The following is an 18,862-nucleotide window of genomic DNA, read 5'->3' on the forward strand; positions in this document are numbered from 1 at the left end:
GCATGTCAGGTCAGAAACTCTACCATGAAGTCCAAGGAGAACTGTCTGTGGATCCAGATATAATTGTGAGGAGGCATAGATCTGGGGAAGAGTATAAAACGATTTCTCGAGTGTTGTAAGTTCCCAATAGTACAGTGAGCTCCATCATCAGGAAATGGAAAGAATATGGAACTATACAGACTCTTCATAGAGCTGGCCGTCCGACCAAACTGAGCAGCAACCAGGCAAGAAGGATCTGGGTCAAGGAGGTGACCAAGAACCCAATGACAACTCTGACAGTAAAAGTTCAGCATCACATAAAATCATCAGTTTTCATCCAATTGACCTGAAATTTCAATTTAACATTTCAGTTTTGTCATCAAAATTTCAACAAAGCTTTATGATGACATGGAGAAGCCAAATTCATAATTTGGTCAAAAGGTCAAAGGTCTGCGTCACATAAAATCGTCAATTTTCATCCGATTGACCTGAAATATTAAGAATTTGCATATTGGGTCACTGAATTGGTTCACCAATCAAAAGCTACAAGCTGATTTGTTTTTTTTAGATCAAAAGGTTAAAGGTCAAGGTTGCGTAAAATCACCAATTTTCATCCGATTGACCTGAAATATTAAGAATTTGAATATTGGGTCACTGAATTGGTTCACCAAACAAAAGCTACAAGCTGATTGTTTTTGGCTTTTTTAGATCAAAAGGTTAAAGGTCAAGGTTGCGTAAAATCACCAATTTTCATCCGATTGACCTGAAAATTTAAGAATCTGCATATTGGGTCACTGAATTGGTTCACCAACCAGTCAAAAGCTAGAAGCTGATTATTTATTTTAGATCTAAAGCTCAAAGGTTAAGGCTGTATAAAAATCATCAATTTTCATTTTTTTTTTTTTTTTACGGCATAGCCCAAAAGCAAAGCTGTCTAGAACAGTGTTTGTCTGTCCGCCTGTCCGTATGTATGTATGTATGTATGTATGTATGTATGTATGTATGTATGTATGTATGTTTGTATGTCCCCTCAAACGTACACCAGAGCTGAGAGTCTAGTCACATGATAGTGGTGATGTAATGTCATTACGGCGGTATGACGGCTGACTCCACACACCGCCATTTTGATTCCTTGCCGTTCAGGCCCTCTCATGCCAGACATATCGTTGAACCTGTCATGTATCACAATCTGCATGCTCCACCTTTACTTATTTCATTCAGTGTGAAACACAAACAAACACGTGAAACACATGAAGTAAAACACGTGAAAATAAGGATCTTTTATAACATTCGATTGTTATCGTGGCTGTGGTTGTTGTTGTTTGTGGGTAGTTCTATGTTGTTTTATATATTTTTCTATTGCTTCGCAAAATATCTCTACCGTATATATATATAATTTTGTATGCTCGGTCCGTGTCCTTCTAAAGGGTTTCAACTGTCGTAGATTAATAAATGTTTCCGTTCAAAGTTCAAACTGCTGTGTGAATAAACCATGCATTGGCGCTTCTTCCTCTTCTTCAAAAGCGCCAAGAGGCTTTTAAAACTGGCAAATTCGTGATTAAACAAACGTTTTTTTTTACGGCATAGATGTTTGGTTCCTGCGTTTACAGCGTTTGGCTCTCCGTATGTATGTATGTTCCTCACATATTTATCCTACATATTGGGTGAGTTTTATAGACAATTACGCTTCTGAAAGGTAGAATGCAATGCCATTTGGCTTTGCCAGTTATGTTTCTTTCAACACCCTTTATAGTGGGGCGGCTTAGCCCAAATATTCAAAAGAATTGTGCATTTTGTGAAACAAGCACCAAATTTGGCACAAATGTACATTAATATGTTGCGAACATTTTCAGATATTGGGCCACTTGAAATTCCGTAATTTTTTTTTTCAAATTTTTTCAAATTTCGTAATTTCAAATTTTTCGGGTGACACCGTCACAATTTCGGTCTTCGAGGCCGGCCGATAGGCAAAGTGTGACCGGAAGGGACGAGGTTCTCCTGACCACGTGGCCCTCGATCTGGGAAGCGAGAGGCGTTCCATTAGTGGACGCGCCCCTCACGCCCGACTTTTGGGCGGCCCCGGCAGGCCGTTTGTTTTGACGTTCCGTGACAGGCCCCGCACCCCCACCTCCGGGCCGACCGGAAGCTTGTGCTGAGTACATCATACCTGAACAACTCAGTGAGGCAGAACACAGCAGTGCACACCAGGGTGACCCCTTCAGTGCATAAACCAATTAACCTGTCCACTGCAGGGCATATAGAAATGAAGTTATTTTCTGCATATAATAATAATATAAGTTCAGTTCTATATAACAATTTCTGTTATCACCACTACCACTACAACTACCACTACTACAAGCTTTGTCTGGAATTTTGTGGACTAACAGACAAACAGACATACAGACAAGCTGGGATCAAAACATTACCTCCTTCCACCATTGAGTGTAGAGGTAAACATCATGGAAATTATATCATGCCCTAGATTTAATTCATGCTTACCCGTGTATTTGCTTCACTGGTTCACAAGGTCTTTTGCATACATGTAATTCAGACTCTCGTCTTCATTGCTGACCACACAATGTTCGCAACATATTAATGTACATTTGTGCCAAATTTGGTGCTTGTATCACAAAATGCACAATTCTTTTGAATATTTGGGCTAAGCCGCCCCACTATATCGGCCGGCCTCGAAGACCGAAATTGTGACGGTGTCACCCGAAAAATTTGAAATTACGAAATTTGAAAAAATTTGAAAAAAAAAATTACGGAATTTCAAGTGGCCCAATATCTGAAAATGTTCGCAACATATTAATGTACATTTGTGCCAAATTTGGTGCTTGTATCACAAAATGCACAACAGGTTTGCTATGCTGCTACACTATTAGGGAACGTTCATATATTATTGTACGTCATATACCTGGTTGGGGCAAATTATCACACTTGATGATTGGGGGGGAACAGCAATTATGACAACAGGGTGATGATATAGGGTGGAGGGTGCATGCCCTCCCTCGCCCCCCCCCCCCCCCCCCGGATCATATATAATTAAAACTTTGATTAAGGGCTCTTCAAACATTGAAGCATTTCTTATGCCTGCCTCCAACCACCCGAAGCCTGGTGTTGGCTTAACGGTTAGGGTGGGGGGCTTGGGATCCTGAGTTCGAATCCCAGTCAGCTGTTGAATTAACACCAGGTGGTGTTGACTCAGCCTGTCATCCTTCTGAGGTCAGCAAAATGAGTACCACCTCACTGGATCCTCCCTCAAGGAGGTTGGTGGCAGGATTTGCACTCCAGACGCTGTAAAATACCTCATTCTGTAACACACACAGTGGTGCTTGTCAGGATGGTGCTGAGGTCACTTTGATAGTGTTGACTAACTGACCAACATATAAAATAAACCATATGGTGTCTCAATGCAATCTCTTCACTTCCATGGTGACAGACAGCTTTGAGACTTGGAGTACTTCAAAATTATTTAATACTTACATTATTTGCTAACTGGTATCTCCACCCAGGTCATACTATCCTCTTCAACTATAGTATCAAACAAGCCCGGCTACACCGCTGCTAGACTTTCGGTCTTGTTACCTCCGCCACCAAAGGTGAATGGAGGTTATGTTTTCACCCGTGTCTATTTGTTTGTTTGTGAACGGAATATCTCAAAAAGTTGTGAATGGATTCGGACGAAATTTGGCAGAGATGTAGCGTATTTCATAAGGACGAAATGATTCGATTTTGGTGAAGATTCGGATTCGGATTCGGCTACTAGAATTTTTAAAGTGATTCTTCACCATTGGGAGACGGGGCCAAAAACGATACATAGCCAGATATCTCAAAAAGTTGTGGATGGATTTGGACAAATGGATTATGGATTATGAGAATTATTTAATTTTTGACGAAATTTTGATTCTATACCATCGAGTGATATGGCCAACCAAGCGGAGGTATGCTCTCTAATGAGTGCCGTTCTAGTTTTAACTGTTTTCGTTATTTTGAGCATATGCAAGAAGAAGACGTCTGAACACAAACGCAGATAGTCTGGCTTACCTGGCTGTGCAATCTCGAGTAACCTTCACCTCTTGCTGTCTGCTCACGTCCGTCAACAAGGATGTGCTGTCCACCTCACAAATTAGCAAAGTTATCTATGAGTTTAAGTGCCGATGTGAAGCTCAGTATATGGGCCATACAACCCAACGGTTGGCTGATCGTATCAAACAACATGTCCCCCTGGTGATTCGAAGAAAGAACTTGGGAGTGAGGACTCAACCGGTACGAGCATGCAAGAACGTTCAAGGACCGTTGACCATTTCTTCTTCTTCTTCTTCTGACATTGCACGGCACTTGGATGCCAACCCCGATTGTGCAGACCAGTACAATGCAGATATGTTCAAGATATTGAGCCGAGGTCGCAGTACGTTACATCTACGTATGTTAGAAGCAACCTTCATCCATTACACGGACTATCTCTATATTTATACATGGACTATCTCTATATTCTCTATATACACGGACACGGACTATCTACGGACTATTGTGTCGTCAAAAGTAATTTGTACATTTTCTCTCATTCTCTTTCAATACAGAAAGATTAAAGGTATTTCCCCGACCTCTGTCCAAGGTAATGATGCAAATGGTGCGTCATCGCTGACACCTCCACTCCAGCCAATTGGAGCCAGGGACAGTGGTGACTGAGTCAACCAATGGGCGTTCAGAACACCAATGACATCATGACTGAAGGACCAATCGGTGTCGCAGTTACTTAGACATGCTTATAAATGCACAAGTTCTCATCTCTTCCGGTCTCTTTGCTGTGAATCGCTTTGAAGAGCACAGCACAAAAAGCTTCGGTGTTATTGTCATCATGTCGTGTTTGTTTTCCTGTATATTAAAGTTCTGTAGTACCAAACATCTGTATATACATATATATTGTTGCGGAACCCAACGTCGGCCTATGGTTCCCCTTTGAGGGGGGATTAGACCCCTTGTTTATTTCTGACCGACGTGGTCCCTGACGCCGTACCGCGACCTCCGGAAAGGCCGGTGCACAGCCCCGTTCGTACCGCGGACAGATGTTAATTGATTGCCGAGCGGTGTTTAGCAACCGTGGCACGAACTATTACCAAGACTAACCCGATTCATAAACGTTGGCCAAATCGTGCCACAGGTGCCCAATGGAGAAATCACAAAGCCGACACGGATGTGAAGAAGAGGAAGACGAAGGCAAAAAGGTTTGAAAATGCTACTATATTTATTCCTACTATTTACAGGACCAAAATAACCAAGGAAGAAGGAAAGATAATAAAATAAAGACAGAAGGAATCAAGGAGACAGTGCAACGCTAGCTTACCTACAGTCTTAATTATACCCAGGACGAGACACACAAAACGGACGACAATCAAACTCACATGAATGGGGAAATGAAGGCAGGAACGATTCGGTGGAAGGAGAGGAAGGTCCAACGGGAACCGGAGCTGGAGCTTGATCCCGCACGGGACGTCGGGCGGGACCTCGACGGCCACCGATGCCACCGCAATCCGGCTCCCGCGTCGCAGCGGGTCGAAACTGCGTGGTCTCAAAGCTGGTGGTGGTGGACTCCAAACTGATGGTGGTGGACTCAAACTCTCTCACCTCTTGCGCGGCACGTATCTCGTCTCCTCTCTTGCGCGTCTCTCACTCTCTCTCTCTCTCTCACTCTCTCTCTCTCTCTCTCTCCCTTCCTCTCTCTGTCTCTCTCTTAGGGGGGCGTCGTGGTGCGGGTTATATAGGCCACGCCCTTCAACCTTCGCGAACCTACTCGACGGTTCTCCCCACGCCCTCTCAAAGCCAAACCCCTCGTTCTGGGTTGGTCGGCAAGGGCTGGCTCACTCCTCCCCTCTATGACGAGGTGGAGACATGCCAATCTTCTCCGAGCCGACCGCGTGCTCAATGGAGGCAAATGCAGTTGGTAATAAATGCAGTTGGCAATAAAGGCTTTGGGGGAATTTGAAAAAGGGGGATCTATCTATTTGAATTCGGTGCAATGGAGTATTAATTAATGGAAGACAAAGCCTTACCCTAATACACAGAATAAGGAAATAACTACCAACAAGGAGGAAATCTATGATTGGCTAACGTGATTGTATATGACCTAACTAAGGGACGCCCTTTGACCTTTATACACAACAACTGGAGGAAGGAGGGTGATATTTTTTACAACAATAAAAAAACACTTCTCATTTCCACAACAATATATATATATATATATATATATATATATATATATATATATATATATATATATATATATACATGACGGTTTGGCCCCCCCTTTGGAACTCAAGAAGAGGCACCTTGAAGCAGCAAAATGTGGTTTAATACAAAAATCGAGCAAACACAATATTGTGGAGCACGCCTTGAAATCGCAAGGCCCTGTCACACAAGACCTGCAAGTCCAAGCCGCCCTAAAAACTCAGCAAAATGCAATTTGTTATATACATGAAATAACAGAAAAAACGCTGCGCTAATTATGACCTCAGACAAGAGAGGGCCTTTGAAGACACAAAAAGGAAGATATTTCTCAGGCTCTAATTCCAAACGAGTTGGGCTTTCCAAGACCCAAGGATGCGTTCCCATAATAAAGTTCAATGGGGTTTACATTTGGCAGTAAAACACATACAAATCAAAGGAACAAATCAAAGGATACATCTTACATCATCCCCTGTTCGAGGTTAACTTACAACTATTCCCATAACTTTCTCCCTTTAAAAGATGCTGAAAAAACGTCTGCAAGGTTGGATTTGACCGAGCCGTGAAACAACATGTTTTGCATTGAATCTAGTTTTTTTTTAAGCAAGCAAAAGAAAGACACAATTAAATATATATTTCTCAGGTGCCCTGTGTCACGTGGTGTGCCCCCCATGGCCCCCCATGGCCCCCGACATATTTCTCCCTTTTGTCTTTACGACAACACTTCGGAAAGACAACGTATTACCCCAGGGGGTCAGCATCTCCCCCCAGTCACATGCCAGGCGCGCCAAAGCGTCACGCATGCTCAGGAAGGGATACCGGCCCCTAATTGTGGCCGTTCGACATTAACACATAAACTGCCAGCCATAATTCGCGACGAGGACGCCTGGTTAGGAGATAGCTGCCGCCCGGCCGGGTTCCGAGCCCCCCTTCCTCCAGCATGGGTGCGACCCAGTCGCCGGCCTGGTGAGGGGCCCCCCTTATGCAGGTGCGGTCCTCGCGAATCAGGGCAAACAATCCACGTCCAATGCCATCAAGCCTGGCACATGTGATTGTTCTGTGGAAGAGAGGGTGGCACATCCATCATCACAAATCTCCATCTCCTCATAGTCACAAATCTCCATCTCCTCGTAGTCTGCATCAACGTCAGTATTCATAGTGTCGGGTGCCTTAAGCTGAAACGACCCCAAATTGCTTACTACAGGTGGTGTAGGTGGTGGTGTAAGTGGTGGTGAAGGTGGTTCTCCCGGATATCCCAGATATTTGTTTGCCATCCGCTCCTCACTACTTGCATAATAGCAATAGCTCTTAAAGGAACCTACACTACTTAAATCACGGGTAAAATAATCCCAATCCCAATGAAGTGAACTAAAATCATAATCGTCATCAGAATCCCACGCATCAGCACCATGAGACGATAGAGTTGGCCGGTTCGCCGATGGCCTTTGGATCCTTCCCATGTAGTGAAAGAAACATCTCGGTGGTAGCGGCGGATGGGGTCCATCCTGTGAAACATTTTCTCACACACACCATGATCAAATTCCTAGCCCCCCAATTATGATCAGTCAATGGAGAAACTCACTACATTGTCTCCATCTTGCTTTGTTGTCTTCCTATGTGCAACCATCATTTTTTGTAAACACATATTTGTAAACATCATCTCATATTGCTTCCATCCCATCAGTGCCTCAAAATCTGAAGCACAATTTTCCTATATTTTGCCTGCATCTAATATTATTCACTCATCTCACTAATCATCCTGTGTAAACAAATTATCCACTGACTCATACCATAATTCACGTTATTAGCAGCTGGTAGTTAAACATCAAAATACATCAACTGGTATTCTTCCTTTGATAACCTCTCCCTTATCATCTTCAAGCGAATTTCGCACCAGTATAATCCACTGGAAAAATATTTCCTTTCCCTGCGCTTTGTCCTCGGTTCTAGAACCAAGAGTCAACCATGTAGAGTAAACATTTATTTACACATCTTCCTAGGGGAAATTGCCCTATCACCTCCCCTTACGAGTAATAATTCAATTACCCAACATACCTGATGGAGTTCTGTTCACCTGGTCTGCAGAGCTGTGATCCAATCTGCGCCAGCACCCAATCACCTCTTCGATTGGGGCAACCTGCCTGTTGCAATCTAACGCAACGTTATTAAACGAAATTCACAACTTTACATTAATTCGTCCCCCCAGGGCAAGCCAACCCTTGTATCACCTTCTTATCACAAAAACAACAGTCCATAACCAACCACTTTCTTTTATTTCCTGCCTTTACCATTCACTTTTTCCAACCTTCTCCCTTTTCTCAGCAAATCCTGCAGATTCACTTGTCATTGACAAATAATTCATCTGATCCGACTTTCCTATAACTGGCAGACAGACAATGGCGAGCCACAAGCCCCAACCCTACAAGGCTCCAGCTCCCATCCAAAGGACACAAACTCCCTCAGACTAGCATAATCACTTTGCCAGCTTACGTACGAACCAAGACTGCAAACAAATAGTTTTCCAATAAAAATCAATTGTCACCCTATTGCACCATATTGGCAGAATTCACTTCAGCTTTGCACCTCTTGTGTCGAGTGGTGCCCCAAAATGACATTGCACGAACCCTTTCAATACCTGTCTAAACCTACTGCCATTTAACGACGCTTCCCAGATGACGGTTCCCCATACACTATTCTGGCACAAAATTGTTGCATCCCACAGATGCCACGATTATTTTAACAAACCCATTTTCCTAATCCACCTGTTCAATTCTCATTTCAATTTAAAGTCAATCCAATGTCCTCTAATACCTCTCTTAGCTTCCCATGCACCTGTTGCAGACACCTGTTTTAGCCTCTGGCCCAATAGCTGCCCAATAAACAAATAATAAAAAAGAAAATAACCTGATCTATTTATTGAAATAAAACATTCTCATGTTGGTCAATTTTCTCACCCACTGTGACTCTCTCGTCAATCCTGACCATCCCATTCCCCACCACATTTCCAGCGAGGATGACGTCACTATTTCACACCTTTCCTCCCTTGAACAGCGGGAGTCCTCCAAGAGATGCATTCCGATGTAAATCACTTCAAAGCTCTCAATTAGCCATCCTTGGAATCGCACTTTTAACATTACCAGCACTGCCCTTTCTTGGTTCAAATCCCACTTCTGACACCAGATGACAGTTTGGCCCCCCCTTTGGAACTCAAGAAGAGGCACCTTGAAGCAGCAAAATGTGGTTTAATACAAAAATCGAGCAAACACAATATTGTGGAGCACGCCTTGAAATCGCAAGGCCCTGTCACACAAGACCTGCAAGTCCAAGCCGCCCTAAAAACTCAGCAAAATACAATTTGTTATATACATGAAATAACAGAAAAAACGCTGCGCTAATTATGACCTCAGACAAGAGAGGGCCTTTGAAGACACAAAAGGAAGATATTTCTCAGGCTCTAATTCCAAACGAGTTGGGCTTTCCAAGGCCCAAGGATGCGCTCCCATAATAAAGTTCAATGGGGTTTACATTTGGCAGTAAAACACATACAAATCAAAGGAACAAATCAAAGGATACATCTTACATCATCCCCTGTTCGAGGTTAACTTACAACTATTCCCATAACTTTCTCCCTTTAGAAGATGCTGAAAAAACGTCTGCAAGGTTGGATTTGACCGAGCCGTGAAACAACATGTTTTGCATTGAATCTAGTTTTTTTTGAAGCAAGCAAAAGAAAGACACAATTAAATATATATTTCTCAGGTGCCCTGTGTCACGTGGTGTGCCCCCCATGGCCCCCCATGGCCCCCGACATATATATATATGTATATATATATATATATATATATATATATATATATATATATATATATATGTGTATATATACAGGGTGAGCCAGAAATATGGTCATTTTTAACACTCATGTAAATGTAATAAAAAGTTGTATTTTAAAACAAATTCGAACAAGAAAGTGAAGTACATAACATGCCATTTATTTGTGGAAAAGAACATCGAGGAGATGCGTACCATTTCGTCTGACACAGTCCTCCAATCTTGGACGCCAATTATTCATGACATTCTGCAACATGACCAAGCATTACCTCACAAAAATTATTATGGGCAATCTCATAATCTTGGCTTAATTCCTGGACAGTTTGAATTGTATAGGGATAAAAGTTTAAATCCTTATGCAATATGTGGCGTGGTGACGTGTAAGAATTTTTTAAGGCTGATGCATGCTTTCGGCTGGAGCGTTACGGACTTCTCAAAACTGACTCCCTTACACGCTCAATGTTTTGTGCCGTTCTTATTGATTTGGGTGCTCCTGGTGGTTTCTCTTTTAAAGTTGAACCGGTCCTCTCAAACTTCTGAACCCATAACTTGATAGCATGAACAGACCACATTTCCATGACGTTGAACATTGAAATGGAGTTTGAATTGACGTTGTGCAGCAAAAGCCTTGCTCACGAAAGCGCGTTCTTCACCCGACCAGTTCCACATGGTCACTCAAGTGTTTTGCCTGCAAAAAATAAAACTAAATATATAATGGTATCTGTAATCTGGTTCTCCAACCTAATGAGCGAACATCATGACGTCATCGCCATGCATGTCCGCATTGCCTGCAAAGCTCCAGAGGAACCATCTAGCAGTGCGTCATTATGGATAATAAATTCAGATACTGTCACAAGTGCATGCAAAACTCACAGTTACCGACCTGGTTTCGCCCTTGTTGGGGCTTCATCAGGGCAACGCAGTGAGACTTCCATACACTTGTAACTCTGTGAACCTTTCGGTTTTTATATCAGTCACTATGCGACCATATCATCAGTGGTATCTGAATTTATTATCCATAATGACGCACTGCTAGACGGTTCCTCTGGAGCTTTGCAGGCAATGCGGACATGCATGGCGATGATGTCATGATGTTCGCTCATTAGGTTGGAGAACCAGATTACAGATACCATTATTAGTAACTCCCAACCGCAACCAGGTCGACTCCATATGATGAGTGGATACCAGAGATAACGTTACCGTGTGGCAGGCGGTGCTTATCGCTCCCAGCAAGGTGCAGCAGCAGCTGTATGGGACACCTTGCTGGCGATTCCCCACTGATGATATGAAGGTCGCATAGTGACTGATATATATATATATATATATATTTATTATGTTAATGATACACATCGCAGTCAAGAGGCATCACCATTGTTTTAAGTAGTTGAGAGTTCTTTCTCATCGTTTGTCCAGGTCAGAGAACTTCAATAATCATATTCCTAGCACTCCCAACCTAAACATTTCCAAACTCATGGGCCAATTCCCCTAAAAGTTGCTGTTCTGCATTATTTTCCAAGGATATTTTCCAACGTCACAATAAAATCTTTTAATTCTTAATCAAGCTGATGTAAAAACATGAAATAACGGCACTTTGGCTATCAATCATGGTACGTCACGTGTCCCCCATCTGTGGGGAGTGGGCGGAGCTTGGCTTGTGCCTTCGCACTTCCAGTTCGAAGATCAATGTTCTGGAAACAATTGCATTAAATGATTAAAATAATCATTCCATATGCAGAATGAAAATGAATATACAGAGGGTCCACAGTCTCCATGGCCTACATTGAGTGTAGCAAGTGGTCGCACGATCCCGTACAACCTTAAACAAGGAAATGAAGAGACCGTTTGGACCATCATTGCCGTATTGCACTCCCATGCTAATTTTTTTGGCTTCAGCTTTAAACAACAATCTTTTTGATGTTTTACTAAAGTATAGATAACCAAATCTTGATTAGGTGACCCAACTGGTTGTATTATATCACACATGTGACCACTTCACGAATGTCCAACAAAATCCGAGAGGGCCATTGTTGTTCATTGTACCTTACAGTTGGTGCAGACGTGTCCATTCAAGGAAGGTTGACCTCCGACCCATGCAACGCTCAGCTGCAGTCTTCCAACATGACTCCCGTTTGCGTTGCACACCTGCGAGCTCAGTACCTGCGTTCAGGTCGGTCAAGGCACAGTGCTTGTGAGACCAACATAAGATTTGGAAAACAGACTACCACCACAAACACGTTTCCTGTATTTGGGGATCACATTGCTCATCATACTGTATAGTACATATAGTTTGTTGATTTATAGTTAAAATATAACATAAAGTTGGTCAAAATGTTGATATATTTCCAATTAATATTAAAGGTCATAACAGATTCCCCAAAACATTTCTCGAAAACGAAAATTACTAAATTTAGAACCAAATTGTAAAAATATGAACAAATATCGAGGAAATGTTTCTGAGTCTCAATTGACAAACAGAACATTGAAGGAAAAGCAAACAAAAACATGCAGAACAATAACTTGCATTTAATTCTGAGCCTTGATGCAACAAAATAAATAATTTTAGAAAGGAACTTTTGGGAGTTTATAATCATACTAGTATAAAATCCGTCAAAAATGACTTGGAACCGTTTATTTGACAGTGCAGCCACGTGAGCATGCCAAAGTCTGAAGCCTGGGCCTAGTGTCAGGTGTGCTTGTATCTTCTTTATTTATTAGATATCTTGCAAACTTAAATGGACATTCGGTTTACCTTGCGCGCACTTTGCACGTCACGTTCAGAGAATTTTACCTCCCTACGCCGTGTACTTATTGTAATTAAAAATAAAACCGCTTCCGTACACCGACCTTGAGGCTCGGTTTGCAAGCCACCGTCTACAATTCCAATGTAATAGACATAATTACTCTTCTTTTGGGTCTTCAGAATCCTAAGGGTATTTTGGGTCCTCTGGTTCATTTAGGTCTTTTGTGTGCTCAAGCTCTTTTGCTTCCTAGGGATCTTCTGGTTCATTTGTGTCTTTGGGGTCTTTTAGGTCATTGAGTCTTTTTAGTCTTCTGCATCTTTGGGGTCCTCAGGTCTTTTCAGTCATTTAGGTCTTTGGGGTAATTTGGGTGTTTGGGTTCCACTGGGTCCTCTGGGTCTTTAAGTGTCTTTGGGGTATTTTTGGTATTTTGGATTGTTTGGTTCTGTGGGGTCGTTAAGTGTCTTTGGGTTATTTTGGGGTTTTCAGGAACGTTTTGGTCTTCTGGGTATTTTCAATTTTTTGGGGTCTTTGGGGTGTTTTGGGTCTTTAATGGTCTTTGGGATATTTTGGGTCTCTGGGGTCTTCGTGGTCTTTTTGGTACTTTGGGTCTTTGATGTATTTTGAGTCTTTGTGGTATTTTGGGTCTTCTGGGTCTTTTGGGTTTTTGAGTCTTTTAGGTCTTCAGGGTCTTCTCAGTCTTCTGGGTATTTAAGGGTCTTTGGCATATTTTGGGTTATTGAGGTATTTAAGGGTCTTCTGGGTCTTTTGGGTCTTTGGGGTATTTTTAGGCTTCAGGTATTTTGGGTCTTCTGGATATTTAAGGGTCTTTGGGAGTCTTTGGATCTTCAGGGTCTTTGGGTTATTTTGGGTATTTAAGGGTCTTGGGGTCTTTTCAGTGTTTTGGGTCTTCAGGGTCTTTTTGGGTCTTAAGGGTCTTGGGGTATTTTCAGTGTTTTGGGTCTTCGGTGTCTTTATGGGTCTTTGGGGCATTTTGGGTATTCATGGCCTTTTGGGTTTTGGTTGTCTTTTGGGTATTTAGGGGTCTTAGGGGCAGTCTTTGGGGTATTTTGGGTATTTTGGGTCTTCTGGATATTTAAGGGTCTTTGGGGTCTTTTGGGTATTTTGGATCTTTGGGGTATTTTGGTCTTATGTATATTTAGGGGTCTTTTGGGTCTTCATGGTCTTTTGGGTCTTTGTGGTTGGTTGGGTCTTCAAGGGTATTTGGTGTATTTTTGGTAGTTGGGGTCTTTTTGGTATTTAAGGGTCTTGGGGTCTTTTGGGGCTTTGGGGTCTTTATGGGTCTTTGGGGAATTTGGGGTCTTCAGTGTCTTTTGTTTTTTTTGGGGTCTTTTGGGTATTTAAGTCTTTGGTGTCTTTTGGGTATTCGGGATCTTTAACAGTCTTCAGGGTCATTTGGGTCTTTGGGGTCTTTAAAAGTCTTCATGGTCATTTGGGTCTTTGGGGGTATTTGGGGTCTTTTGGGAATTTGGGGTATATTGGGTCTTCAAGGACTTTTCTGTCTTTTGGGTCTTGAGAGTCCTTGGGGTCTTCTGGGTCTTAGGGGTATTTTGGGTCTTCAGGGTATTTTGGGTCTTCTTAGTCCTTGAGGTCTTCTGGATCCTTGGGGTCTTCTGGGTCCTTGGGGACTTCTGGGTCTTCATGGTCTTTTGTGTCTTTAACAGTCTCCAGGGTATTTTGGGTCTCAGGGTCTTTAGGGTCCATTGGGTCTTTTCAATCTTTTGGGTCTTTGGGAGTATTTTGGGTCTTTGGGGTATTTTGGGTGTTTGGGGTCCATTGGATCTTTTCAGTCTTTTGGGTCTTTGGGGTATTTTGGATCTTCAGAGTCCTTGGGGGGTCTTCTGAGTCCTTGGGGTCTTTTGGATCCTCTGTAATTTGGGTACTTGGGGTTGTTTGGGTCTATTGGATCCTTGGGGTCTTCAGGGTCTTTTGGGTCTTTGGGGTCGATTGGGTCTTCAGGGTCTTTTCAGTCTTTTGGGTCTTCAGGGTCTTTTCAGTCTTTTGGGTCTTTGGGGGCTTTTGGGTCTTTGGGGTATTTCGTGTCTTCAGAGTCCTTGGAGTCTTCTGGCTCCTTGTGGTCTTCTGGATCCTTGGAGTCTTCTGGGTCTTCATGATATTTTGTGTCTTTAACAGTGTAAAGGGTATTTTGGGTGTTTGGGGTCTTCTGGGTCCTTGGGGTCTTTTGAGTCCTCAGAGTCTTTTAGGTCTTTTAACCGGTGGACACACAGTCGTGTTCAAAGATTGCCCATACAACCCCCTACTCAAATCCCTCCTAAAGCACAACTCAAAGCATTTAAAACCTACCCTTATGAGGGGGACAGACAGACACACACACACACACACACACACACACACACACACACACACACACACACACACACACACACATACACATACACATACACACACACACACTGTGTATTTCAAGTAACAAGTATTTTTTAAGGCGGGTGATAAAAATAAACACACACCAAATTCACTCAAATTGAATAATTTCCATTGGAGTTCAAAAAGTAATAGTTTTAATATCGGTGGAGTGTAATGGTTCTGAGTCTAGGTGTGTAATGGTTCTGAGTCTAGGTGTGTAATGGTTCTGATAGTTCTGAGTCGAGGTGTGTAAAGGTTCTGGGTCTAGGAGGTCGATGGCTCGAACCCTGGCCGAGTCATACCAAATACTTTTAAAATGGTATGTGCTGCTTCATTGCTTGACACTCACAATTTAAAAAGCATAGATTACATCGGTTGGCAACACTAGTGCAGGCTTGATGGGGGAAATATTTTGGGGGGAGGATATTTTGGTGCCCTTGACTTGAACCTGGGTACCCCAAGCACTTGTGCAAAATCATTTGGAATTGGTCGAAACAAACACAAACACAAAACACTTGGAAAAAAATTAAAAATAATTATATATATATATATATATATATATATATATATATATATATATATATATATATATATATATATATATACATACATACAGGGTGGTCCAGAAACCCTGGGCACATTTTGAAGAACGATACCTGCATTAAACAAAACAACTAAGTTTATTATTGTTCTTTGGTGCAAAGCAAAACGCGATTACTCGTAAATGGATGTGACCGCTTCAACATGCAGAAGCATCACGTGATGCCCAACAGGGTGAGGGGCATCACGTGATATGGATCGGGGTGAGCTTCGCTCACTGTGCTGCACGCGTTTGTCTTTGCATTAGTTCAGTTCATTATGAATTAGACGTCCTAATATGATGGAGGATATCGTGAGACAGCAAATTCACGCTGTACGCTTGTATTCTGTATCTGGAAATTCGGCTGAAGTTCACAGACAACTTGTCAAAGAATGTGGCGCCGATGCAATTGACAGAAGAACCATCGGCAGAATAAACAAGCAGTTTGATGAAACCGGCAGCATTCTTCCAAAACAGTCACCAGGTAGGCCTCGTACTGTTTGAACTGAGGAAAGCAGAGCGGTCATTCAACAACAACAACTCGACAGTAACACACCATTATCAACTCGTCGTTTATCAAACGTCACCAACATAAGCCGATGATCGATTCAAAGAATACTAAAATACCTTGATGCGAAACCATACATACCCAGATAAATTCACCAACTATCTGAGGATGATTTTGACAGGCGTGTTGAGGCATGTGAGACATTGCTTGGTTTAATGGATATGGACATTGATTTGCAGAACAGGATCTTGTGGTCAGATGAATCCAAGTTTACTTTATCTGTGTGTTGTTTCACCAAAATAACACCAATTCAGCTCAATTCAGAGTGGCTTTTATTGTGCGAGCAGCAAGCACAACGACGCTTCCCGGGCCAGCCAACCTGGAAGTGATGTGTACATCCATATCCGCTTGTTATATGTTGTCGACGGTGAGGTCCAGATGTTGCATGCATCACAATCTGATTCTGCGAATCATCATAACAGCATGATATGGGCAGTGGGCAACCCATAATTTACTGTTTTTTTGTTTGTTTTTTTTTGTTTTTTTGTTTGTTTTTTGTATACAGAGTCGAGGCTCGTGAAAGAGCTAACATTTATCAAACAAACAAATCAAACAAACAAGCAAACAAAGTATATAAAAAGGGGAGCGGTCGACAAGATGGGGAGAGAAGGGGAGGAAGCACACAAACACAACATTTGAGAGCAGGGACATCGGGAGATGTTTTTGGAGGGAGAGGGCCTGGGGGGAGGCAGGATAGGTATAAAACTTCCAGGAAAGAAGTCAAAAGTCACCTCAAAAAAGTGGTTGAAAAAAGTTGAGCACAACGTCCAGGATCAAGCTAGTGTGTCCGTCTGGGCAGGCATTTCTTCTGGAGGCATTGTTGGACCAATATTTTTCGAAGAAAATGTGAATGCTGCAAATTACCTTCTAATGTTGGAGCAGCATGTATTTCCACTCAATGGTGGCCAAATGTGGTCCATGCATGATGGTGCGCCTGCTCATTATGCTGCCAGTGTATGCCAGGCCCTTGATTTGAACTTTACAGACAAATGGATTGGCCATTGTGGTCCGGTTGAATGGCCACTGCGGTCTTGTGATTTAACACCCTGTGATTTCTTCCTTTGGGGTTTCCTCAAACACAAAGTGTATGTGAGGAATCCTACGACCCTTAGAGACTTGAAACAATTCATCCTAATGAGACTGCTGCCTTAACGACTGAAACATGCAGAACTGTGTGTCAGAGTGTTTCGTCCCGGCTACAGCTGTGCATAGACAATGGAGGAAAGCAGTTTGAACATTTGAACTGATCAGTTTCATGTATATTAGACTTGTGGGACTGTTTAACGAGTAATCATGTTTTGTTTTGCACCAAAGAACAATAATCAACTTAGTTGTTTGTTGCAGGTATCGTTCTTAAAAATGTGCCCTGGGTTTCTGGATCACCTTGTAAATATATATATATATATATGTCAATGTTAGCTACAATATAGAATGTTTTTTTCTTTAAACTTCTTCTTCCCTACCCAACCCTTCCCCACCTGCCAAGTTACATCTTGCCATACACCCTCTCAATACACTAGGACTGGAGGATCTCAAAAACTCTGTTCCATTTGTGGTGGTGCCTCACCCATTTCTCCCCATTGGCGTAATTTCAAACTCTGCAGGCCAAACGACCGTGTCAAACATCGTGGTCCCAGAGCATGGCCAGGACACTATTACAGAGCAATCTTCTTGGACAACACAACCTTCGGTTATCAGGGTAAGAAGCAAATAAGGCAGTAGTTTTGTAGAGGTATGACCACCTATACCTTAATTGAGGGCTCACATAAGTCTAAGGCTGTGTTCCAGATTTTATGAATTGCCATGTATCTGATTGATTATAGTATACAGTAGTTTTGTGGTAATATTATGGAATTAACTGACCTTGTGCTGTTGCAGGGTCGAGGTTGTTCCAGTCCTTGCCCATCTGTGGAACGTGCTTGGGAAAGAGAGAGGTGTCAGGCACCTCCTGGTGGACAGAGCAGTGGCACCTATCCTGGCAGTCCGGCTCGTGGATGTACAGGTATGGTGCATGCCTCGAACACAGGTTCCTCACACCTAGCAACACATCTGTTAACTAGAACGGCACTCAGTAGAGAGCATACCTCCGCCTGGTTGGCCATATCACTCAATGGTGAAGAATCACTTAAATAATTAAATAATTCTCATATCCGAATCCATATTCAGATCTTCACCAAAATCGAATAGATTCTTCCTTGTCACACACACAACCTGTCCACCAAGTTTCGTCCAAAGCCATCCATAACTTTTTGAGATATCCTGATATGTATCGTTTTTTGCCCGATCTCCCAATGGTGAAGAATCACTGAAAATATTTAAATAACTTTCATATCCGAATCCATATTCAGATGTCCACTAACATCGAATCTGTTTGTCCTTGTCAGACACCCAACCGGTCCATCAAGTTTCGTACAAATCCATCCACAACTTTTTGAGAAATCGTGCTATATATCATTTTTGGCCCTCATCTCCCAATGGTGAAGAATCACTTTAAAAATTCTAGTAGCCGGATTCGAATCCGGATCTTCACCAAAATCGAATCATTTCGTCCTTATG

At 42.4% G+C, this 18,862-nt stretch overlaps 1 protein-coding gene across 4 annotated transcripts in view; it reads left to right on the forward strand.

Annotated features, from left to right (window-relative positions):
• Positions 1-18,862, forward strand: part of LOC137424715 (dachshund homolog 1) — an 81,489-nt gene that overhangs the window by 30,150 nt on the left and 32,477 nt on the right. For 2 of the 4 annotated variants that reach the window (XM_068112457.2, XM_068112455.2), the window contains exons 3-5: positions 12,080-12,199; positions 17,827-18,005; positions 18,185-18,308. In XM_068112457.2, coding sequence (XP_067968558.2) covers positions 12,080-12,199; positions 17,827-18,005; positions 18,185-18,308 — 423 coding nt within the window. Of the gene's footprint in view, positions 1-12,079; positions 12,200-17,792; positions 18,006-18,184; positions 18,309-18,862 lie in introns of all 4 variants that reach the window. The other 2 variants (XR_013623068.1, XM_068112456.2) reach the window with 2 other exon arrangements.

Source organism: Myxine glutinosa, chromosome 4, assembly GCF_964187855.1.
Source record: "Myxine glutinosa chromosome 4, kmMyxGlut1.1, whole genome shotgun sequence".
Taxonomy (NCBI): Eukaryota; Metazoa; Chordata; class Myxini; order Myxiniformes; family Myxinidae; genus Myxine; species Myxine glutinosa.